This window comes from Chiloscyllium punctatum, chromosome 3 (genome assembly GCF_047496795.1).
Source record: "Chiloscyllium punctatum isolate Juve2018m chromosome 3, sChiPun1.3, whole genome shotgun sequence".
Classification (NCBI taxonomy): domain Eukaryota; kingdom Metazoa; phylum Chordata; class Chondrichthyes; order Orectolobiformes; family Hemiscylliidae; genus Chiloscyllium; species Chiloscyllium punctatum.
In genome coordinates, this window is record NC_092741.1 from 142,133,194 (window position 1) to 142,158,151 (window position 24,958).

Below are 24,958 nucleotides of genomic sequence, written 5' to 3' on the forward strand. Positions count from 1 at the left end.
GCCTTTATTGCAGCTTCACAATCCTGTGACAAGTAATTTCTTTTTGTGCTTCCATGAGCTGTTAGCAAGGCCAGCATTTGTTGCCTGTTGCTAATTGCTCTCGAACAGAGTGGCTTGTGCGAGCTAGTTCAGAGAACTACATTGTTATGGGTCTGGACTCGCCTGTTAACCAGCTCAGGTCAGCAGGCTTAGCAGATGGCACTAAGTGAATTTTTACAAGAATGGGTGGTGATAATATCACGGTTACCATTACTGACACTAATTGCTGATTTATTTGCTGAATTTAAATTCTGCTAGCTGCCATTGTAGGATTTGAACCTGGGTCCCCCAGAACATTTATTACGGGCCTCTGGGTTGCTTGTCTAGTGACATCAACTCTGCCAATACCATCACTCCAATTAACCTGCGATAATGACTAATGGGAGTTATTGCCAGTCCAAAGGCAATAGAAATTACCACTTTTCAAAATGAAGTGCCCCCTCAAAATGGTTTATGAAATAAACTGCATTGCAAAAGTTACTGCGCAAACGTACTGGGAAAATATTTCTGACTGCCAAGTACTTTACTGCAAAGATAATCAGTGCTTCACTGCACCTCTCTTGGCTGATCTGTCTGGTACACACTTGAATATTAAAAATTTGAGTATTTGGAAAAATGCTGTTGGGTATCCTAGGCAGACTGGAAAGTGGAATGAAATTTTGAAATTCCATATTCCCATTTATATGTTGCTTTTTCCTGGAGGTTTTAGATCATCTTGCCTTGTAGGTTCAAAGCTTCCAGGTAAATTAACTAGACGTTTAAGAAGTAAATTTAACATTGCGATGCAGCATGCTTCTGCATAGTCTATTCCACGTTTATGTGCAAATCTGTTTCGCTAATAAAAGTCCTGTTTTGGAGAAGGGGCAATAATTGTATATTACCATTACATGCCATAACTTTGGGGGGGGGGGGGGGGTGGGCAAAAAAGCCATTAGGATTTAAAAAGTTAAGATTTTGACATTTATTTAAGCAAAGCTTTATTTCTCTGTAGTAAAATATATGGGAAGTAATATTTTGGATTTACAATGGTCCATGCACAGCACTTGAATGTTCAGCCCTCTGCTTGTTTGCTTTTAAAGTCTTTTTTTTGTGTAAAGATCTTTGAGCTGTTGTTTTAGTAAATAAATCTACTCTCATTTCTTGATTGTCAGGCAATTTATAAAATGGTATCTTCTGTGATGAAGATGCCAGAAGATGAGTCTACACCAGAAAAACGAACGGACAAGATTTTTAGACAGATGGACACCAACAATGATGGTATGTAACCAAGAGCATGAAAGAACAAAAGGCAGGAGTAGTCCCTCCGGCCCTCCAAGCCTGTGCCGATCATCATGCCCTAACTAAACTAAAAAAGAAACCGTATAAAAGGATGTATGTTTATGTTGATAGTGGGATAGGAGCACTGAAGTGAACTATTTGAGGTCTCTATTTGAAAAGGGAGAAAGGCAAGGCCCTAGATGCATCATATGACCAGTTGGTTTCTCAGTTAGAGTAGAAGGTACAATTTAACATCAGTCACGTGTTTGGAATTTCAAGGCACATGTTAAGTGTGTATTTGCTGAGTGCAGGTCCAACAATACCCTAAATTTGATTCGGTTTAGGATAGGTGTGTGGCACCGCATTCACCTGATTTCTACCAGGGAGAGCAGTGTATAGCACCTACAAGATGCACAGTAGCAATTTTCAAACATCAAGCAGAATTTGGCCACTTGGCTTGAGTGTGCTTTGCCTTTCAGTCATGGCTCCTCCTATTGCTCCATGTTCCCTCTTACTCCATTGCTTATTGAGAATCTATCAACCTCTGCCTTAATAATCTCAGACTCTGCTTTCCACTGATTTTCACTATTAACCCTCTGAAAATAAAACCTCTCAACATCTGTCCAAATTGTATAACTCCTTATTTATAGGTTCTATTCCTTTAGTTGCGTGTTTATATACTGCATAGTCAGTCAGTGATTTCCACGGCAGCTGCACATTAAAATCACAAAAGAGATACATATCTTCACTAAAACCATAAATGCAAAAGATAGCTCTGTATAATGTTTAGAGGGATATTGGCCAACTGCTGGCAAATGGGACTAGATTATGTTGCGATATCTGGTCGGCATGGACGAGTTGGACTGAAGGGTCTGTTTCTGTGCTGTACATCTGACTCTAATTCTACTTTGTTGCGATGTCTTTCTGTGGCTTTCAATTGTTGACATACCATTCTTCATATTATCTCCTCCAATGCCTTCCTTAATAGCTGTGTTCCCGTGGATTCCATCTGATCTATCCAATTAAAGCCATGGATCTTTTTTCACCATGCACAATCACCCCTAGAGCTTCTAAAAGATCTATCTTTTTTTTGTTGTTCCTTCCTGTTCCTCTGTTACATGGTGGCATCATTCAGAATATAGTAACGGACTTCACATGTAGACAGCTGCATTCTAGCTCCAATGCTCTTAAAATTACTTTTTTTGTTTTTCATCAAGTCTGACATCCTTCTGATTCCTTCCATTGGTAATTGGGAAAACTGAAGTCATTGGTTACTCTGACCCTGCCACAAGCACTGTTTCCTTGCTCAGCTGGCTATGCTCTATGCCCTATCCTCCAGGAGTTTTCTCATTAAACTTTGTCACTCCTTGTTCTTGTCAATCCCCTCAAGGTACGCATTTTTGTTGCCTTTAATCATCCTTCCTAATGTTTCATCCTTCAATTCATTGTCCCTTTTAGCTTATGCTTTTATGAAGCCCCTTGGGCAACCTTCCTGTCAAAATTACTACAAAAATGGATGCAGTTACAGGAAATGAGAATGGGACAATATAGTGAGGTTGTGGATTAATTATTACAGAACAACCTCATTTATCCAAATTTTGGATTATCTGAACGAGATCTCAAGGTCCCGATGCTTGGGTAAACTGCATTATCCGAGCAGAATACTCCCTGCCTATGACATTTCAGATAATCAAGGTTGACCTAGATATCCTTTTGTAAGAGGTAACTATGTTAAAATTGGTTGCTACTACTGATACGGTCATTAACGTGCCCCTATTTGATTTATTGTGTCAAATGGAAAGAACGTTTGATGGACCATGGTGGATAGTTGGGCTGATTCTTGATCACCTGAGGCTTGAACAATTCAACTGAAAAGAAATATAAGAATGAACATATACCATTACAGAAGGGTTAAGGTCATTTGCATTAAGATGAAAGCTATATGATCCTAAGATTAAAGAGCTATTCCATCTCGCTTGCTACAATTCAGTCTAAAGGCAATTAAGGATGGACAAGCATGGATAGAGTGAACATCCAAAGTCTTTCTCTTGGGGTGGGGGAGTCCAAAACTAGAGGATGTAGGTTTAAGTTGCGAGGGAAGAGATTTTAAAAAGGACCTAAGGGGTAATTTTCTTTTGATGCAGCAGGTGTTGTGTGGATGGAATGAGCTGCCAGAGGAAGTGAAGGAGGCTGGTACAATTGCAGCGTTTAAAGGCATCTGGGTGGGTATATGAATAGGAAGGGTTTAGAGGGATATGGGCCAGATGCTGGAAAATGGGACTAAGTCAGATTGGGATGTCTGGTTGACGTGAACAAGTTGGACCGAAATGTCTGTTTCCATGCTGTATAATTCTGACTCTAATCGAATAGAAGACCATATTGAATTGAGGGATAAATACTCGTATTTAATCTATAAATCCATTGACGACAGAGGACCCTTTTTTTACTAAATCACTTGGAAATAAACTGAAGATTTCCAAAAGCAAAATGAAAATCTTTTGGGATGCGATGGAGCTAGGCATTCAGGCCATATAGACCAAATGATTAAAAGTTCTCCTGAACTGTATGCTGATCAGCAAGTTGTTTTATTCAAATTTAGTACTTCTGTGCATTTTAAAAAAAAAATCTGCCATTCCCGTTTGTTCCAAAAATGAATCCTGTGCTGTCTGGCAAGTCTGTTATCTACAAATCCATTAGTAATCACCCTTTGCAGTTTGTTGTTGGCAAACAATTCAATTTGCAGTAGACAGCATTGCTAAAATGGAACTGTACAGACCAACCCATTTGGTTTAGCTGTGCCCATCTACTGTCAGGATCTAAACTAACAGGTGAAGGAAGTAGTCTTTAAATAGTCAAGGTGTATGAGTAAGGATGCTTCAATTTATTTCTTGTGATTTTATGCATAGAGTAGAAATTGTAGACTCCAATTGGATTAGAGTGCACAAACTTAACTTCAAATGCATGTCTTTAAAATAGAGCTGTCATTATTATTTGTGCTCTAATTGAGGTAGGGAATTTAACAAAACTATTGATGATATTTGTCATGCTGTAATTATATTCTCTCTTTTTTGGTGACAGTGTGTTCTATTGAATACAAACATTTAAAATGTATAGTGGGTGAAAAGTTGACCAGAAGTGCACAAGGATTTATTTTAAAATGTTGCTAGTTGATTGCTTGTTCATTGCGCATGGGCAACCCAAGACCAGATATGTCCTCAGGTGAAGCAAGTAGAGAAGACGTTGGTGTGACCAGAAGTAATTTGCTCCCAATTTTAAAATTGCGTGCCCACCCTTACTCTTGGGTATTGAGTCTCTACATCCACATTATAACAGAGCAGAAAGGATAGGTGATACTTCCCTCACAGGAAGTGAATCAGTTCAATTCTTTAATAAAGGGCTGTAGAAGCTGATTGTTTATATTCAAGGCTAAGGTAGACAGATTTTAATGAGTAAGGTTGTCAACAATTATAGGGAAAAGACAGGACAGTAGAGTTGAGGGTCATCAGGTCAGCCATGATCTCCCTAAATGGTGGAGCAGACATGATGGGATAAGATATCTACTTCTACATTTTATGATCTTTATTTTAAACACAAACTAAGCTGGCATTTCAGTGCCTCCATTGGTAGGAAGTTGTAATTAATGAGCTTGCAGGGGCAGTTACCATTGAACAATGGCAATAGAATCCTATCCAAGTGGAAAATGTTGCCTTTTAAAATTTCATTCAGCACAGTACCTCTCGTGACCTTGCATGCATACTGATTAGTTAAAAACAGCAGTGTGGGTAGATGACAAAGTCCTACAAGATCTAAGGTTTGCAGATAAATGAACACTAGGTGTGAAAAGTTAAATAAATTAAACATTAATTAAAGAACAAAGTCAAGGAGGTTAAACCGCACAGTCACTGCAAATCAATGTAAACATATTGTAAAGTATACTGTAACAAAGTTTAATTTTCAACTCTGCTGAAGGGGACTTTGAATGAAGTATATAAGTGTTGTTTTGTGAGATGGTCATAACTTTTTTGTTTTATTTTTAAAAATGTATTTTCAGGTAAACTGTCTCTTGAAGAATTTATAAAAGGTGCCAAGAGTGATCCCTCCATTGTTCGACTACTACAGTGTGATCCAAGCAGTGCAAGTCAATTCTGATTTTTAAAAGATTTGCCTGGACATTAACGAAGAACCACTGGCTTGTCATTTCAAGCTTAGCTTGCAGCAGATGCCTTTCACTCATTCCTAATGGTTTGGTGGACAGATTCAGTTGCCAGATTTTAATGCATCATGCAATAAAGTGGCCGGCATTCTGCTTTTCTTGCAGTTACATAAATGCAGCAATGGAGCATTTCAACAGATATTCAAGTTTAAAGTTATGTTTACATGCAGTTGTCTTGAGTTTTTTTGAATGCAGTTAATGTATCGGATGTTTAGCTTCAATTAATTATTAGTACAGGGGATTGTAAATATCCAATGAATGACTGACTATGGAAATGTTTATTTGAGCTGGATCATAAGTCAGTTGTTGAAATAACAATGAATGTAGCTGACAGCCTAAAAGCTTATTGTAAAAGCACCTGTAGCTTCTATGCTTCTGTTCTGTAAGAAAATTGCTTGCACTTAAAAAAAAAAATGTTGGGCATTTTGTAAAAATTCTTAGTGGAATGTAGTTCAATATTGAAAGCAGGTCTATATATTTAATGTAATGCTGTTTTGCTGTCCCTCTTTTATTTCAAGTCCAGCTTGATACCTATATTCATGCTGATTTTTAATCTTGCTCAGAATTGACTGAACATGTCACAACCATCAGAACATTTAATATTTGCCTATTATGTAAGATATAGTGATCACAAATTTAAGTTAATTTTTTTATTTTAAATCGAGCAAATTATTTTTAGGATTCTATAAGGAAGGCAAAACTTGCAATTTATGTTGACAGAATTAAATAGTAAACTTATTGCTATAGAAAATTATTGGAGCAAGGGGCATGTTATCTGGAAGTTATTCGCTGTTACTGATGTATTGCAACATCCTTTTTTGGAATGTTTCTGTATTTTCAGCTGTCAGTAGTTCAGATCTTGTGTACGCCAGTGTTACTAGACATCTGCCTCCTGCTGCGAAGTGTAGTAAAATAAAGCCTACCATTTCTTGTCCCTGACTTTGTGTTAATTTATGATGTCAGCTGCAATACTGCTGTGCAAAGTTTTCTTCCCAAGAAATGTCACCAGTTCAGTGGGCACAAACAAACACTTTTACTGGTAATATAGGTTTTAAATGCCACTTTCTATCTGGGCATTGATTATAATTGACAGTGATGATGAGCTTGCTTTCCACTGCATTTTTGTTAATACTAGTAATCAAGGTTTACTCCAAGTTTAATTTGTCTGGATCTCACTGAGATAGCTCCCAGATACAAGATGAAGCTCCAATTTGTTCGGTTTATCAACTCTTGTGATTTTTGTTTGAAGATTAATATTTGCTTATTATGTATTGATCACAAATTTAAGTTAATTTTTTATTATAAATTGAGCAAATTCTTTTTAGGATTCTGTAAGGAAGGCAAAACTTGCAATTTATGTTGACAGTATTAAATATTAAATTTATTGCTGTACAAAATTATTGGAGCAAGGGGCATGTTATCTGGAAATTATTCACTGTTACTGATCTATCAGTAGGGAATGACCAAGTATCTGAAAATGGCTTGTTTCTGAATGTCTATTAACTGCATCAAGTGATCTTGATCAAGTTCATGGAGGAGTTGGTTGTAGTATTTGGAACTAAAGAAATCTAAAGATAGGGGGTAAAGCCAGAAACAGGCTATTGATTTAAATGGTCATAGTGAATGGCAGAACAAGTTTGAAGGGCTGAATGGCCTACTCCTCTTTTCTGTCTTTCTATCTCTCATCACAGTCAATTAAATTTTGGGGATTCTTTGAAAGGCCTGATCTACCCTTCTGTGCCTGGAGGTGAGCTCTGAAGTTACAAGCTCCTTCCTGAGCTGTAAAACTGACATTCATTTCTGACTTGGCAATAGTCCTGTAATCCGTACCATTTCTTATTTGTAAAAAAAAAAGTTTAGTTTTTCGTTCTGAATGTGCATCCAAGAATAAAATTGGTGCCTTGAACTTGAAAAGCATTCAAACACAAATTTCAAAGACACCTGAAGCATTGATAATATTCAACACGAATTTCTGTGGATCATTTATCAACTTCACATCTCTGAGCCACTTGGAATTCTCTTGCGAAGTTTAATGCTGCACGTTAGAGAAAACTAGTACTTGTCATTGGAATGTTGTTGTTATGGCACATAGGCGCTCATCTCATGATTGCAACCGCAGAGCATTCCTGATACTCAGTTGCTTTTTTAGCATTTCACTGACTTGATGCACCCACTTGGATGTTTGCAGCATCCCTGTCTTGCTTTGCCATTTTGCACTTTGCCCCCCTCAACCTTAATGGCGCTCTGCTTCTGTCTTGGCTTTTACTGGAGACACAAAGCTAGACGGCTTGTCATGGTTGCCAGCAGTAATCATGTTGCCAAGTGACATTGTGCTATCTCGATTTCTCTCCTACATCCTGTGCTAGTTGCATATTTGCCCAACACACCAAATGGGCTTTAGACTAAGGAGAGTAGTCCTGTGTAAAGTCCAAGGTGATGGCCTTTAGTCGGTGTCCCAGTACAGAGTTAATGACAGTGCCCAATTTCAGACTGGGGCCTTCTGTCCTTTGGGCCTGTAAGAGTTATGGGATCTGTCACTAATAGGCCAATGAGAAGACTACTGCAGATAGAGGATGTCCCAAGACTCAGGCACAGAATTATGCCAGTGGTTGGAGTAGGTCCTGTGACCTGAAGGGGTGGGTGCTCAGTTTATCCCAGTGGCTGCCAGCATGGCAGCTATTCTGAATGGTTATGCAGGGGTCCACCACAGTCATGGATGACTTCACAATCCTCAACCCACAAATGTATTTACAAGGTCCATTTACAGGAATGTTTCCAGGGGCGAAAATGTTAATTTACGAGGATAGACTGAAGTTGGGAGTGTTCTCCAAAGCATGCTGAAAGGAGATTTGATAGAGGTTTTCAAAATCATGAGCAGTCTGGTTAGAGAAACTAGGGAGACATTGTCCTGTTTGCAAAGGGAAAAAGTGAGGGTGTCGATTTAAATTGATGTTCGCTCAGTGTGTTGTTAGGGTATGGAATGCACTACCTGGAATTATGGTCAAAACAGGTTTAATTTAGGCATTAAAGAGAGCATTGGATGATTATTGGGTGGAAGCAGTGTGCAGGGGTATGGGGCAGTGGCAGGAGATTTGCATAAGTAATAGAACTTCTGTAGACACAGAACAGCTACTATATAGGAGGCAGCTAACTATGTAGGATTTGTGCCAGATCTCCCCACCTTTCCCCAGTGAGGGTCAGTTTTGCAGCTCAGGTGGGAGGCTTTGCCCATGCTCATGGTAGATTGTACACACCTCACATTGAGGACATCTTCTCATCATGCGGTTGTGTTTATCAACAGGAAAAAGTTTCATTCCACCAACACCACCGGTGATCTATGATCGTCTGTACCACATTATAAGATTACCTTAGCTGCCATGATGCCTGTAATTTTGAACACTCCTATTCCTCCTCCATTTCAAGAGCTGGATGCCTTACAAGAAAAAATTAATGGGACACAAGGGCTTCCCACTGTGTCTAAAGTTTGTGACACCATTTTACGTGATCCCCTGACTCGGGCCAAAGGTAGATCCAATGTACCCATTATTCAATCAGGGGCTGCAGAAGATGAGGTTTTGATGCCTTGCAGTACACTATAGTGCAGGTAGAGTGTACTGCATAATCTCAGTATCCTGTGCTCTGCATAATTTGAACAGGCAAAAAGGGAATGTGATGGACTCTGGAAAGATGGAGGTGCAGCAGCATTCTTCCAAGGAGGAAGATGGTATGTTGAATGAGAAGAATGTCACTCTCTGCACAATAGAGTACTACAGCTTCAGACATTGCCAGCTAGACTGGATTTTAATTGATATCCAGTTCTGATAGATGAGAGCGAGGTGAATTAATCACCGTGAAATTATTGCTGTGGTCCCGATCTGTTCCTAGAAGCAAATATCCGTTTAATTCTGTGCTTTGACTGTTGCTGAATGGTTTTAACTATTCAAAGGTTTTCTCAGATGTGATGCTTCTACACTGAATAATAAAAAGCTGTTTGGCTGCACTGGGGATACAGTAAAGGTCCCCTGGACAGTGTTAAGATGGGATGATGCTAACAACGTAAGCTGTGTAGCTTAAAAAGCAAACATACAAACCTGAACTGTAGGTGCAATGAAGTATTAACTATTTGCACTGAAGTGCTTTTGTTTCTTCTGGAATGCTTCCTGTTACATGCACAAGTGACTAAACATTTCCATTTGTTCCTACTGGCTGACAGCAGTGACACTTGCGTCCATCTGTGACGAGAGAGAGAGAGGGGATCTGACAAGTGGGACAATGTTGGGGGATGGTGTGTAGCTAAAAAAGGAAATTTTGGTTGATGGAGTGAGAAATCACACACGAGTTCACGGAAAAAATCCTTCCATGAAACTCGCCAAGATTGATTTACCCAATTTATGGTAACATTCAGCCCCATATACTATCCCACCACTCTCATTAGCTTGGTATCTGAGTTTCACGCCGTACAATTTATATACTTAAGCTTTTGAATTGGCAGTGAAGGCTGAGAAAATTAAATGTCATTTATCTAATGGATAAAGTCCCATTCCCTTCAACATTCAAAGCTGTGTCCTGCCAGCATACTTTTGTAGTAAATTATGTAGTTGCTATTCAGTTCATGGTCTTAATTACAGAGGGCAAAACGATTGAGCAGATACTGTATGTACTATTCAATGATCTATATTGGACCCAACATAGTATTTGGGTTATGCATATAGCCTCCTGAAACTAAGAGTACAATTTCAGATAGCCACTAATTGTTTACTTTTCAGACAGTGTGTCCTGGTATTAATGCGGCTATTTTTGTACCAGCTCAAAGCATTTATGCTTTGTTTCTTTACTGTCCCATTGTTGTCCCCAACAAACTTTTTTTTGTGTAAGTTTAAGCACTCCTGCCTTTTTACTCTTTCACAAGCTTCTCTGTTTGTTCTTCCCTCCACTTTCCCTTTCCCTGATTCTGCATTTAAATGCTAGAGGTGAGCAGAACTCTTTCTTCCCCCCCCCCCCCCCCCCCCCCCCCCGTTCTGATGAGGTTTAATTCTGGTCAGGCAGCATCTTTGGAGTGAAACGAGCAAGAACAAGCAAAAAGTGATGACAAATTGTAAAGAAGGATAAAGTAGACTGAGAAAATACTAGCTAGCAATACAAATGTAGATGCAAAACAACCTGCTGGAGAAACTCAGCAGGTCTAGCAACATCTGTGGAAGAAAACCGTTAACATTTTCAATCCAATAACTAATCAGTTCTTAACTCTACCCAAAGATGCTGCCTGACCTGAGTTTCCCTGCAAATTCTGTTTTTGTTTCAGATCTCCAGCTTTATTTATATAAATACAGGTAGTGTTTCTAAATAGGGAGAGAGTAATTAAAGTCAGTGGCGGTCCTCTGGGGCATGTTTGATCATGGAAAACAAGGAATTAACTGAAGTATTGAACTATGTGACTGAATTTTGTGACTGTCTTCACTATTAAAGACTTTGAAAACTTTCCAAAGATACTTGAGGTGAATGAGAGGGAGCAGCTTAAACATATCACCATCAGCAGGGAAAACATGTTGGGGGAAAAGTATTGAACCTAAAGGAACTCAAATCCCCAGGGTCAGATTGTGTACATGTATTAAAAGTAGCTGCAGAGATAGTTATGATCTTCCTTCCAGAATCTAAAGAATGTTGGGCCTCAGTTTTAAAAAAAAGGGAAGAGACAAAAAAAAAAGTCAATCGTAGACCAGTTGGTCTAAAATCTGTCATGGTGACATTGTTAGAATCCATTATGAAGGCAGTTATAATAGGATACTTGCAAAATCATAATATGATCAGGAAAATTCAACATTGCTTTGAAAGGGAAATGGTGTTTACCAAATATATTGGAATGTTTTGAGTAAGTAACATGCAAGGTTAACCAATAAATTGGTACTTGGATTTCCACCCAAGGAGGTGCCATGTTAAAGATGAAAGTAAGTCATATGTGGGAGCCATAATATTATGGATAAAGGATTGGCTAGCATGCAGGACACAAAGCATTGGGTTTAGTTGTTTTTCAGACTAATGTGTGGAGTGCCACAAGAATCGATGAGGCCTCAGCAATTTACAAACTATTTCAATGATATATAAGCAATAAGTGCATGTATGGTAGCTAAGTTTGCTGCTGATGCCAAGATAGTTGTTGGGATGGTAGAGTGTCTTCAAAAGGATGCAGTTGAGAGTATGTCCAAAAATTTGGCAAATGAGTTTAAATAGCAGAGGCGAAGGCCTAATGGTATTATCACTGTCTCTCATTGAAGTGAAGGTGACATTGCTTGAAATAGTTGCCGTGGGATTTTCTATTTTCTTCCATGGCATCCTCCATTGATGTGATGGAGAACTGCAGATGCCCTCACTATGCTTTGAGGTACTATGCTGGGAGCATGTTGGTGGTTAGCAACAAATATGGACGTTGCTTTCTCTCTTTTCTCTTCTCTCTTCTCCCTCCCCCCACCCCCTTCACTTTTTCAATCACCTCAGCATTGCCCTTCAATGTGAAGGGCACTGCTTGTCACTGACCACTTGGGTGTTTCCTTTCTTCCTGGTGGGGGAATGTGAATAAAGATTTCTGCACTAATTTTTTCACTATGTCCTACGTCTGCGCACACATGACATGGATTCTGGGGAAAATAAACACTACTGCTGTTTAGTGGTAGTGTGGAGGTTTAAAATATAAAAAAATACGAACAGGGGTTTTTAAATCTTCTTTTAAAAAAATACAGAAATTGCTGAAGAAACTCAGCTGGTGTGGCAGCATCTGTGGAGAGAAATCAGACTAACTCTGTATTCTCCCTCCAGATGCTGTCAGACCTGCTGAGTTTCTGTATTTGTTTCAGATTTCCAGCATTCCCAGTTTTGTTGTGTTATATTGCTGTTGGTTGATTTGTAATGTAGGATGAGGCAGGTACAATTCCCTTACTGACTAGTGTCACCATGCCCTGAGCTTGTTGGTTCTCCATCTTGCCCCTTGTGTGAGTGTGCTGACTCTCTGGTTAAACTTGCTATCAGTCATTCCTCTGCAAGAGAGAGCACCCTCTGGTATTTTGTGACTTTGATGAATTTCAATTTCACTTTGCTTTTGTAGGTAGGTGGTGGGGGAGTTACAAAGCAGTGCAGCCTAAAAAGTCCTAAATAGTAAAAGGTGATGGATAACTGCTTGACCTGGGAGACAGAAGAAAGCTGCAGTGAGATAGGGCTGGTTATCATGGTTTGACATCTCATCAAATTCTAACAGCCAACCTGTTAAGATTTTATGAGATTTACAAGGATGTCGCCAGGGTTGGAGGATATGAGCTATAGGGAGAGGCTGAATAGGCTGGGATTGTTTTCCCTGGAGTGCCAGAGGAGATTCATAGAGATTCATAAAATCATGACAGGTATGGATAGGGTAAATAGATAAGGTCTTTTCCCTGGGGTAGGGGGGGGTTCCAGAACTAGAGGGCATAGGTTTAAGGGTGAGGGGGGAATGGTTAAAAGGGACCTAAAGGGACAAAGTTTTCACACAGGGTGGTATGTGTACGGAATGAGCTGCCAGCGGAAGAGATGGAGGCTGGTACCATTACAACATTTAAGAGCCATCTGGACGGGTATATAAAAAGGAAGGGCTTAGAGGAATATGGGCCAAATGCTAGCAAAAGAAACTAGATTTATATGATTGACATGGACGAGTTGGAAGAGTCTGTTCCTGTGTTCTAAATCTTTGTCTCTATGACTTTATGCTGTGGAAACTATCAACATCTTGTTTATAGCAGGTCAAATCCTGACATACATTTTCCTGAATCACTTACTTTCTGTGGCTGAGGAATTCTTCCTAGAGATAGTGTGGCTTTAGCTATTCCAGAGGAACCTTTGACATAGTCCTTCTCTGCCAAATAAATCCAAGAGATCAGCCCTTACAGACGTGACCAAACAACGTGACTCAGTCAATTTCAAGACTCTAGAGCATAATTCACAAAGTTTTGATGTCCAAGAAACTTCAGCCCAAGGTTGCAATTGTTTCACAATGGGTATGGCTATTTGGGTTTATGTGGTGCAGTGGGTAGTATTCCTGCTTCTGAGCCTGAAGCTTTAGGTTCAAGCCCCATGCTAGGAACTGGTGGCCAAGCAGCTTGAGTACGAACGTGTAAAACCTGCAACATATGCTAGTAAGAGTGGGGAGAGTCTCATAGTTAACAATCTGAGAAAATTGGAACCTCTACCATCGCAATTCATAGTTTAAGTTGTTGTCCTGAAGCTAAGTCTAAACCTCTTTTTCTTGTGTGGATGGAGGGAGGAGCATAGATATAAATGAAAGTATGTTTCAGAGACAGAATATTTAAACATATAGCTAATTGAATCCAAATTCCTAAATATTGCTTGAAGACAGACTGTATAAAGAACATCATTATTGATTTTAGTAATGCTATTTTGTTACTCTTAAAGTAAAACAGGCTGCTTAGTAATTGCTGAAATACAGAGAAAACTATACACGCATTTATACTGAAATTGATTCTAAGGATTTCCTGTGTTTTGCAGGGTTCCTTGTCTGTGTGGTTTTTTTTGTCAATGAATACATTATGAAACTGAGACTTCCTGAACATGCCTGCAATATTTGACCTAATTTCAAGAGCGGTGAAGTTATGTTATGCAAAACTCAAATTGCAGAGAAGTAGACCCAGAATATTATTGTTATGCTTTCTTTCTCAACCTTTATAGCAAACATATTTTCATCAGATTCAAACCAACCAAAACCGAATCCAGACCTGACAGTGTGTCCATGTTAATTCTTAATGCTGCAACTTTATTGATGGATACTTGCCACAATGAAAGGAAATAGGAACTTTATGATTGAATTGTTTCTTTGGCCTAGAATTAACCACTAGAGGCACTATCTGCTGGCTATTCTATATGCTTTCTTTTAAGAAAAAATGCCAATCGTGTTTAATGTTTCCGCGTATGTGATGTGAGTACTATATGCAAATATAAAACAGGAACCAAACCAGAAAAACTTGCACCCATTTCACACTGAGTATAATTTTAAGAGGTAGATTTTATGATAAAGAATAAACAGTAGAAAACCTCTTAAATTAAGTTGTTTAATTCAAAAAGTCTGGAAGTTCAATTTTTATAGCATGCAATTTCTGTTTTGCAGTGTTACTTGTATTGGTTCTTTCAAGTTATTACCTGATTCATCTTTTAGCACAGATTTGATTATCAGTAGACCAAATTAGTTTCTTAGAATGCATGGAGACTGAAGCCATAATATTAGTAAGCAACTACACATAAGTTATAAATCAGTGTATTGTTGATGTAAAATGCTAACAAATCTATGACCTATCTCTTGCAACAGGTTAGTACTGTTGGCATCATCAACATTGGAAGTAATAGTTGGAACAGAAGCCAGAAATGATGTATCTGTCTAACATAGCTGCCTCTCCATTCTTCACTGCCCACGATCCAACCTCGATGCCATCCTGTTGTCTGCCGTCCTCACCATTCTGATCTCCTTTCTATTGTACAAAACGGTCAATACCTGAGAGGCTAATTCACATCGAGATAATATAAAGGACTGATCTTGGGACTACTTAGCTAGATCTAAGAGCAGTCTCTAAGATGTGATTCTAAGCATTAGGTTCCATGTAGTTAACAGTAATTGTATTTACTCTTAAGCTTAGCCTGAGGTCTCACAAGAGACTATTATGTAACTCAGATGTGATATAACTTGTTATTAAGTGAAATGTGATAGTAATGATCTTCATATCTCCACAGCTTTGTAAATCCAACACCTGATGGACCTTGTGAGCCAACCCACATTTAATTCCTAAAATTGACTTGAATTCCTTTGCTAACTTTTCTCAGGCGTATACACAGTTTTTGATACGGGTCGAACCTTTGACATTTTTTGAGTGTGTTCTCCAGACTTGGGAGGTGTTGCAGCATTGGGGGGAATCACAGACCCAACTTCAATTTAAATGATTTCACAGAGCTGATCATATGGATCAATTCTTTCCCTGCAGTTCACTGTTCAGCTTGTTCAGTTTTGACATGATGCCTGTAAGGGAGCCAAAGTTGCCAACATTGTCTGACAGCTCACTGCACACTTCATTCCTTGATTTAAGAGAAGTGATGATTTCAGGCATTAAAGCTCAAATCTTTCCAGAATTTTCTCTTGGCTTAACATGGGGGATTAATTCACCATATGCAGCATTGAGTTTGTCAAGTGCGCATTAATTGGTGCTAAAGGATCGTATTTGAGTTGTTTACAATCTTTAACAACTTTCATATGTGAGAAAAGTCCATAACGTTACTTGCTACTCTATTGGGAAAAAAACTATAACATATAACCTTTAGCTACCTGGTTCATGTAGCAGTTATTTAATAATTTTATATCTTGTCTCTGTGGATTCAATAAAATTCAGATCACAGCACGTATTTTTGAATTAAAATCTATCACCTTCCAGTGACATGGCTCATATATGCAGTTAGAGAGCCCCCTACAGTTGAATTATCAGCTAACATATCCTCATCTAAAAGTTTTCTGTATAGCCTCCATATTATTTTCATTCCTTCTTCAATTACTCTAGTGTTGGTATTCCAGTTGTTATCATCTTCCTACTTTCCCCATATGGATATACTTTCTCTTTATATCTTTTCAAATAATTTTTGTTTATTTTCTATTTCTTCATTTCATTTTCACACAACTTTTCTCAAAGCAGGAAAGGTCCAAAACCTCCACTTCCGTAATAAAATGTGAACTCAGTATTTAATGCAATGTCAGTTGGAACAATGAAGTGTTGCAAAAATTAGTGCTAGACCACCTTTAAGTTTTATTAATGATGAATGCTATGGACTTTAGTTTCTTAGTCCCAAGGTTAGATGTATGTAAAGAAACTAAGAAAAGACAGCAAATGACTTTTCTCCTATCTCTACCATAGCGTCAGAGATATCCAGCATGGAAACAGACCCTTCGGTCCAACCTGTCCATACTGACCAGATATCCCAACCCAAACTAGTCCCACCCGGGCCATATCCCTCCAAACCCTTCCTATTCATATACCCATCCAAATGCCTCTTGAATGTTGCAATTGTACCAACCTCTACCACTTCCTCTGGCAGCTCATTGCATACACATACCACCCTCTGCGTGAAAATGTTGCCTCTTAGGTCTCTTTTATATCTTTCCCCTCTCACCCTAAACCTATGCCCTCTAGTTATGGACTCGCCGACCCCAGGGAAAAGACTTTGTCTATTTATCCTATCCATGCCCCTCATAATTTTGTCAACCTCTATAAGGTCACCCCTCAGCCTCCGACACTCCAGGAAAAAGGCCCCAGCCTGTTCAGCCTCTCCCTGTAGCTCAGATCCTCCAACCCTGGCAACATTCTTGTAAATCTTTTCTGAACCCTTTCAAGTTTCACAACATCTTTCCGATAGGAAGGAGACCAGAATTGCATGCAATATTCCAACAGTGGCCTAACCAATGTCCTGTACAGCCACAACATGACCTCCCAACTCCTGTACTCAATACTCTGACCAATAAAGGGAAGCATACCAAACACCTTCTTCACTATCCTATCTACCTGCAACTCCATTTTCAAGGAGATATGAACCTGCACTCCAAGGTCTCTTTGTTCAGCAACACTCCCTAGGACCTTACCATTAAGTGTATAAGTCCTGCTAAGATTTGCTTTCCCAAAATGCAGCATCTTGCATTTATCTGAATTAAACTCCATCTGCCACTTCTCAGTCCATTGGTCCATCAGGTCCAGATCCTGTTGTAATCTGAGGTAACCCTCTTTGCTGTCCACTACACCTCCAATTTTGGTGTCATCTGCAAACTTACTGACTGTACCTCTAATGCTCACATCCAAATCATTTACGTAAATGATAAAAAGTAGAGGGCCCAGCGCTAATCCTTGTGGCACTCCACTGGTCACAGGCCTCCAGTCTGAAAAACAACCCTCCACTACCACCCTCTGTCTTCTACCTCTGAGCCAGTTCTGTATCCAAATGGCGAGTTCTCCCTGTATTCCATGAGATCTAACCTTGCTACTCAGTCTCCCATGGGGAACCTTGTCAAACGCTTTACTCGATCACATCTACCACTTTGCCCTCATCAATTTTCTTTGTTACTTCTTCAAAAAACTCAATCAAGTTTGTGAGACATGATTTCCCATGCACAATGCCATGTTGACTATCCTGAATCAGTCCTAGCCTTTCCAAATACATGGACATCCTGTCCCTCAGGATTCCCTCCAACAACTTGCCCACCACTGAGGTCAGGCTCACTGGTCAATAGTTCCCTGGCTTGTCTTTACCGCTCTTCTTAAACAGTGGCACCACATTTGCCAACCTCCAGTCTTCCGGCACCTCACCTGTGACTATCGATGATACAAATATCTCAGCAAGAGGCCCAGCAATCACTTCTCTAGCTTCCCACAGCGTTCTCGGGTACACCTGATCAGGTCCTGGGGATTTATCTACCTTTAACTGTTTCAAGACATCCAGCACTTCCTCCTCTGTAATCTGGACATTTTGCAAGATGTCATCATCTATTTCTCCACAGTCTATATCTTCCATATCCATTTCCACAGTAAATACTGATGCAAAATATTCATTTAGTATCTCCCCCATTTTTTGTGGCTCCACACAAAGGCTGCCTTGCTGATCTTTGAGGGGCCCTATTCTCTCCCTAGTTACCCTTTTGTCCTTAATATATTTGTAAAAACCCTTTGGATTCTCCTTAATTGTATTTGCCAAAGCTATCTCATGTCCCCTTTTTGCCCTCCTGATTTCCCTCTTAAGTATACTCCTACTGCCTTTATACTCTTCTAAGGATTCACCCGATCTATCCTGTCTATACCTGACATATGCTTCCTTCTTTTTCTTAACCAAACCCTCAATTTCTTTCGTCATCCAACATTTCCTATACCTACCAGCCTCCCCTTTCACCCTGACAGGAATATACTTTCTCTGGATTCTTGTTATCTCATTTCTGAAGGCTTCCCATTTTCCAGCTGTCCCTTTATCTGCGAACATCTGCCTCCAATCAGCTTTCGAAAGTTCTTGCCTAATACTGTCAAAATTGGCCTTTCTCCAATTTAGACCTTCAACTTTTAGATCTGGTCTATCCTTTTCCATCACTATCTTAAAACGAATAGAATTATAGTCGCTGCCCCCAAAGTGCTTTCCCACTGACACCTCAGTCACCTGCCCTGCCTTATTTCCCAACAGTAGGTCAAGTTTTGCACCTTCTCTAGTAGGTACATCCACATACTGAATCAGAAAATTGTCTTGTACACACTGAAGAAATTCCTCTCCATCTAAACCTTAAACACTATGGCAGTCCCAGTCGATGTTTGGAAAGTTAAAATCCCCTACCATAACCACCATATTATTCTTACAGGTAGGTAAAAACAATGACTGCACGTGCTGGAAACCAGATTCTGGATTAGTGGTGCTGGAAGAGCACAGCAGTTCAGGCAGCATCCAAGTAGCTTCGAAATCGATGTTTTGAGCAAAAGCCCTTCCTGATGAAGGGCTTTTGCCTGAAACGTCGATTTCGAAGCTACTTGGATGCTGCCTGAACTGCTGTGCTCTTCCAGCACCACTAATCCAGAATATTCTTACAGATAGCTGAGATCTCCTTACAAATTTGTTTCTCAATTTCCCTCTGGCTATTGGGGGGGTCGATAATACGATCCCAATAAGGTGATTATCCCTTTCTTATTTCTCAGTTCCACCCAAATAACTTCCCTAGATGTATTTCCGGGAATATCCTCCCTTGGCACAGATGTAATGCTATCCCTTATCAAAAATTCCACTCGCCCATCTCTCTTGCCTCCCTCTCTATCCTTCCTGTAGCATTTGTATCCTGGAACATTAAGCTGCCAGTCCTGCTCATCCCTGAGCCATGTTTCCGTAATTGCTATGATATCTCAGTCCCATGTTCCTAACCATGCCCTGAGTTCATCTGCCTTCCCTGTTAGGCCCCTTGCATTGAAATAAAAGCAGTTTAATTTATTAGTCCTACCTTGTTCCTGCCTGCCCTGACTGTTTGTTTGAGTCACTTCTGTTTTCAGCTGTACCCGTCTAAGATCGATCTTTTTCCTCACCATCTCCCTGGGTCCCACCCCACCCCCCCCCCCCCCCCCCACCCCACCCCACCCCATCTTCCTAGTTTAAATCCTCCCAAGCAGTTCTAGCAAATTTCCCTGCCAGTATATTAGTCCACTTCCAATTTAGGTGCAATCTGTCCTCCTTGTACAGGTTACTTCTATCCCAAAAGAGATTCCAATGATCCAAAAATGTGAATCGTTCTCCCATATACCAGCTCCTCAGCCATGCATTCATCTCCTCTATCCTTCTATTCCTGCCCTCACTAGCTCGGAGCACTGGGAGCAATCCAGCTATTACTACCCTTGAGGACCTCCTTTTTAAATTTCTACCTAACTCTCTGTAATCTCCCTTCAGAATCTCAACCTTTTCCCTTCCAATGTCGTTCGTTCCAATGTGGACAATGACCTCCTGCTGGCCCCTCTCCCCCGTGAGAACATTCTGCACCCTCTCTCAGACATCCTTGATCCTGGCACCAGGGAAACAACACACCATTCAGACATTTCTGTGACCAGCAGAGAAAAAGCAGTCTGTCCCTCTGACTACAGAATCCCCTAACACAATTGATCTCTTGGAAGCCGACGTACCCCTCGTTGCATTAGAGCTAGTCTCAATACCAGAAACTTGGCTGTTCGTGCTACGTTCCCCTGAGAATCCATCACCCCCCACATTTTCCAAAACAGCATACCTGTTTGAAATGGGTATATCTACAAAGGACTCCTGCACTAGCTGCCTACCTTCTTACCCTTCCTGGAGTTAACCCATCTATGTGACTGTATCTGAGACTTCCCCCCCTTCCTATAACTGCCATCCATCACATACTGTTGCTGTTGCAAATTCCTCATTGCTTCTATCTGTCTCTCCAACTGATCCACTCGATCTGATAAGATGCGCATCCAACAGCATTTATGGCAGATATAATCCGCAGTAACCCTTAAACTCTCTTTAAACTCCCACATCTGACAAGAAATACATATCACTGCATAGGCCATTTTTGCTCCTTCACAATCTACAGACCCAGAAAATATTCCTCTACAAACACTGTCCCAGGTTAAATTAATAGCTATGGCTTATATTTTAAGTTTAATCAAGAAACTTATCTCCAAAAATATATAATCAAGAAAGAATCCACTATACTCACTACTGCAGCCTTTCTCTTGGACAGACTTAAAACAACAATTAACTTATCTGATTCTGTGCTGTGAACTTCGCTCAACAGTTCCTCCAAGATTAGTTGTGAATTCCACTGTTTGTTAATTTTCCCAGATGCACTCCGATGTCCAGCGATACACGAATTCAAACAGCAAAGTCAGTAACTGTGCAGGTTCTCTCTCTCTCTCTCTCTCTCTCTCTCTCCTGCACTGTCCTCACCATGTGCTTCCTTTGTCTGCTCTTCTCCCTTTTAAACGGCTGTTGTTTTGACTTTTTTTTCCAAAGTTCCAAAACAATGCAACAATGCAACAGCATATAAAACAGTAATTGCTGCTCCTGGAATTTGAGGAAATCACCTCCAACACCTAAAATACCTCAAAAAAAAGGGGCAGCTCTTACAGCCAGAAATTCTTCCTGTCCTTCATCTTGGAACAGAACTTAAGACTTTGAAATTATGCCAGACGTTACATGTACAGATGCTGCTGAATTCAACCAGTACCATTTTTTCTGACATTTTAATAAAGGCATTAACCCTTTGAAAATAAGTGAGTACCTCTACACTAACAACGAGTGAACTAGATTTCTTCCTTTGATATGCTTTCGAAGCTTTTAACATTTGCTGCTATTTATAATGTGCCAACAATAACATTGCTTATTTAGGACTATTAAGGACACACCTTAAAAGCATATTAACAAAAACAAATGCAGTTTGAATGTCAAGGTGGAGGTGCAGATGGACATAAAATATATTTCATTAATAGCAGCTTGTGAGTTTTTGTAAAAAGAAAGGGTAACATTTCACAATTTCAACGGAAAACCAATGGAAGTGAACAGTATGGTTTTATATTCACAGTTTATATACTACAAAAATAATATTAAAAAATACAAATTTCAAAATTAAGAATGCACTTAATTTTTTTAAAAGAGAAGTCCTGGATTTATAGTTTCTTTCTTTGTTAAGCATCCTTCACATTCGACTCAAAATTAGAAGAATTGAAGAGGTCAGCACTGAAGGAAGTTATTTGTCCATGGAGTGTGTGCCAGTTTTTTGCAGGCTTATCAAACAGCTGAGCTTGAAGTTTTGATCCTGTGTCAGGAACGGAAAATTTCTAAGCTCCACAGATCTGACATATGCAAAAACGTATCCTGGAAGGTTGGACAGAGCCAAATCAAAATGGGAGCTGTGCAAGGCTCGCCTGGGTAAAGGTCAGAGACTTCTGAGTGGCATGGCAGGCTCGATGGAGTTCCTGCATTGGAACCTCGCTCTTCAGTGAAATGAATGCAAAAGAAATAAAAAAAAACCTCCACACTCACCCCTCATATTCCCAACAACCCAGGCACTCTCCATGTAAACCCTTGGAACTTGATGCCTACAATCTACTCCCAAAGGCCCCTTTTACCTTCCAAATCAACACGTATCACTGTACCCTCCTCCCCATGGTCCCTCATACCTTCTATGTCAACCTATTCCCCTCTGTACGCCTCCACAACACTTTATAATTCTATGCCAACAGTGCCAACGTATGCCAACTCTTGCCCCAACCATCACCTTTCCCTTACACTGATACATGCAGTATCCACTAGGTGCAGATGTTAGGGGTCAAGTTCAGATTAAATAAAGTTATTATTAAATGCCTATTGATGAATTTTTCATTAAAACCATTGACACAAACACATTCACTGCACTTAACTTTCTTTAACCCCTTACTATAAAAGAAACAAAAACTGCATTGATAGATCCACTTCAAACCATTTGGAATCAATTGGAGATTTCAAACAATCTGTAAAATAAAAAAAGTTCTCCAATGTGATAATGAACAGTTATTAAATCAGTATTCAGCATTAATCCTAGAATGATAGCCATCAAGCTTATGCCAACAGATAGCGTGAAGTTTAACACTCTAGGCAGCATTTTAAAAATATTTAAAGGGCAAGAGTTTTATATTGATAGATTGAGTGCTCCTTTTGACAGTTCTTTTCACAGCTCTATTGACAGTTCAAATTAACTTATGCATTTTGCATACATATGTGTGTCTATTTTTAACTATGCTAAAGAACAGCTTGTCTTTCTCAAAAGGCACCTGACCCCGCCCACATGTGTCCCAGAAATATAATTAAAAACTGCACCTTGCCTCCACAAAAATACGTTACCTTTCCAAGGGACACCACCAGATTTACATACTTACATACCAGAGTCAAAACATGTGGCTTTGGAAAAGCACAGCAGGTCAGGCAGTATCCAAGGAGCAGGAGAATCAACATTTCAGGCAGAAGCTTTTCTTCAGGAATGTAAGTCATTCCTGATGAAGGCCTTAAGCCTGAAACGTCAATGTTCCTGCTCCTCGGATGCTGCCTGACGTGCCGCGCTTTTCCAGCACCACACTTTTCAACTCTGATCTCCAGCATCTGCAGTCCTCACTTTCCCTCATATTTGCATACCAGGTCATGTTTTGGATAAACCACAAGCAAAAATCAGGTCACCGTGAGGAAGCTGCATTGCCCATTGTCCAACCCCTCTGCCATTACAAAAATAGCAAATGCCAAGTTCCAGGATGAGATTTCAAGATTTAGTTTTCTGCTGCTTTTTCATGTCTCTCTATTTTTGCAAAAACTCCGGCCCTAGTCTCAATTCACATCTCTTTACCCAGATCCCTGAAATGGCATCTGTATTTTCTTGTAACAGTCTTTTTTTATTCATTTGAGTGATGTGGTCATCACTGGCTGATCAGCGATTACTGCCCGTCTCTAGTTGCCCTTGAGAAGGTGGTGTTGAGCTGTCTTCTTGAACCGCTGCAGTCCACTTGCTATGGTTTGATCCACAATACCCTTAGGGAGGGAATTCCAGGATTTTGACCCAGACACAGTGAAGGAATGGTGATATATTTCCAAGTCAGAGATGGTGAGTGACTTGGAGGGGAAATTAGTTGCTCTTCACAGGTATTTGCTGCCCTCATCCTTCTAGATGGAAGAGGTTGTGGGTTTAGGAGATGCTGTCTAAGGACCTTTGGTGAATTTCTGCAGTCTATCTTGTAGATGATATGCACTGCTGCTATTAAGCATTGGTGGTAGAGGGAGTGGATGCTTGTGGATGTGGTGCCCATCAAGTGGGTGCTTTGTCCTGGATAGTGTCAAGCTTCTTGAGTATTGTTGGAAATGCGCCCATTCAGGTAGTGGAGAGTATTCCATCACACTCCTGACTTGAGCCTTCTAGCTATGGGGGAGTCAGGAGGTGAGTTACGTGCCACAGTATCCCTAGGCTCTGACATGCTCTTGTAGCCACTGCATTTACATGGTGAGTCCAGTTGAGTTTCTGGTCAATAGTAACCCCTTGGGTGCTGATTGTGAAGGATTTAGTGATGGTAATAGCATTGAATGTCAGGAGTGATGGTTAGATTTCCTCTAATTGATGATGGTCATAGCCTGGCACTTGTGTGGCATGAATGTTACTTGCCACTTGTCAGTCCAGGCCTGGATATTGCCCAGATCTTGCTGTATTTGAACATGGACTGCTTCAGTGTCTGAGGGGTTGTGAGTTGTGCTGAACATTCATCAGCGAACATCCCCACTTCTGACCTTATGATGGAGGGTAGGTCATTGATGAAGCAGCTGACGATGATTGGGCCTAGGACTCTAGCCTGAGGAACTCCTGCAGAGATATCAGGGTGCTGACATGACTGACCTGGCACAAGCACAAATATCTTCATATGAGCCAAATATAGCTCCAACCATTGAAGAGTTTGCCCCCGATACCCAGTGATTCCAGTTTTCCTAGAGCTCCTTGCTGCTTTGACTGAATGTGGCCTTGATATCAAGGGCTGTCACTCTCACCTGACCTCTGGAATTCAGCTCTTTTGTCCATGTTTGAACCAAGGCTGTAATGAGATCAGGAGCTGAGTATTCCTGGTGAAGCCCATACTTGGGATTATAGGACATTTATAGGCAGATAGTAAGTTATTATTAGGGAACTCTGGAAGTAGATTTGTCAGATTTCTTTAGAACAAAACAACTGATCCTAAGGGTGCAACAATAAGTGCAAATTGATCTGTCCTTGAATCCACATAGACTGTTACTGGTCAGCCCCTTTAACAGTGTTAGAATACTTGAACTTGTAGTTTCATGCTATTTATAGTCACATCTCCCAACCATATGCCAGCAAGTATTTTCCAATTTATTAAAACATCTAAAAATAAT

General features: G+C 40.1%; 1 protein-coding gene across 1 annotated transcript in view; it reads left to right on the plus strand.

Moving 5' to 3' along the window:
* LOC140465854 (hippocalcin-like protein 1) overlaps positions 1–6,448 on the plus strand; it is a 60,744-nt gene extending 54,296 nt beyond the window's left edge. The window contains exons 3-4 of the mRNA XM_072561711.1: positions 1,191–1,296; positions 5,348–6,448. Of these exons, the coding sequence (XP_072417812.1) occupies positions 1,191–1,296; positions 5,348–5,445 (204 nt within the window). The 3' untranslated portion in view covers positions 5,446–6,448. The remainder of the gene's footprint in view (positions 1–1,190; positions 1,297–5,347) is intronic.
* The last annotated feature ends 18,510 nt before the right edge of the window (positions 6,449–24,958 follow it).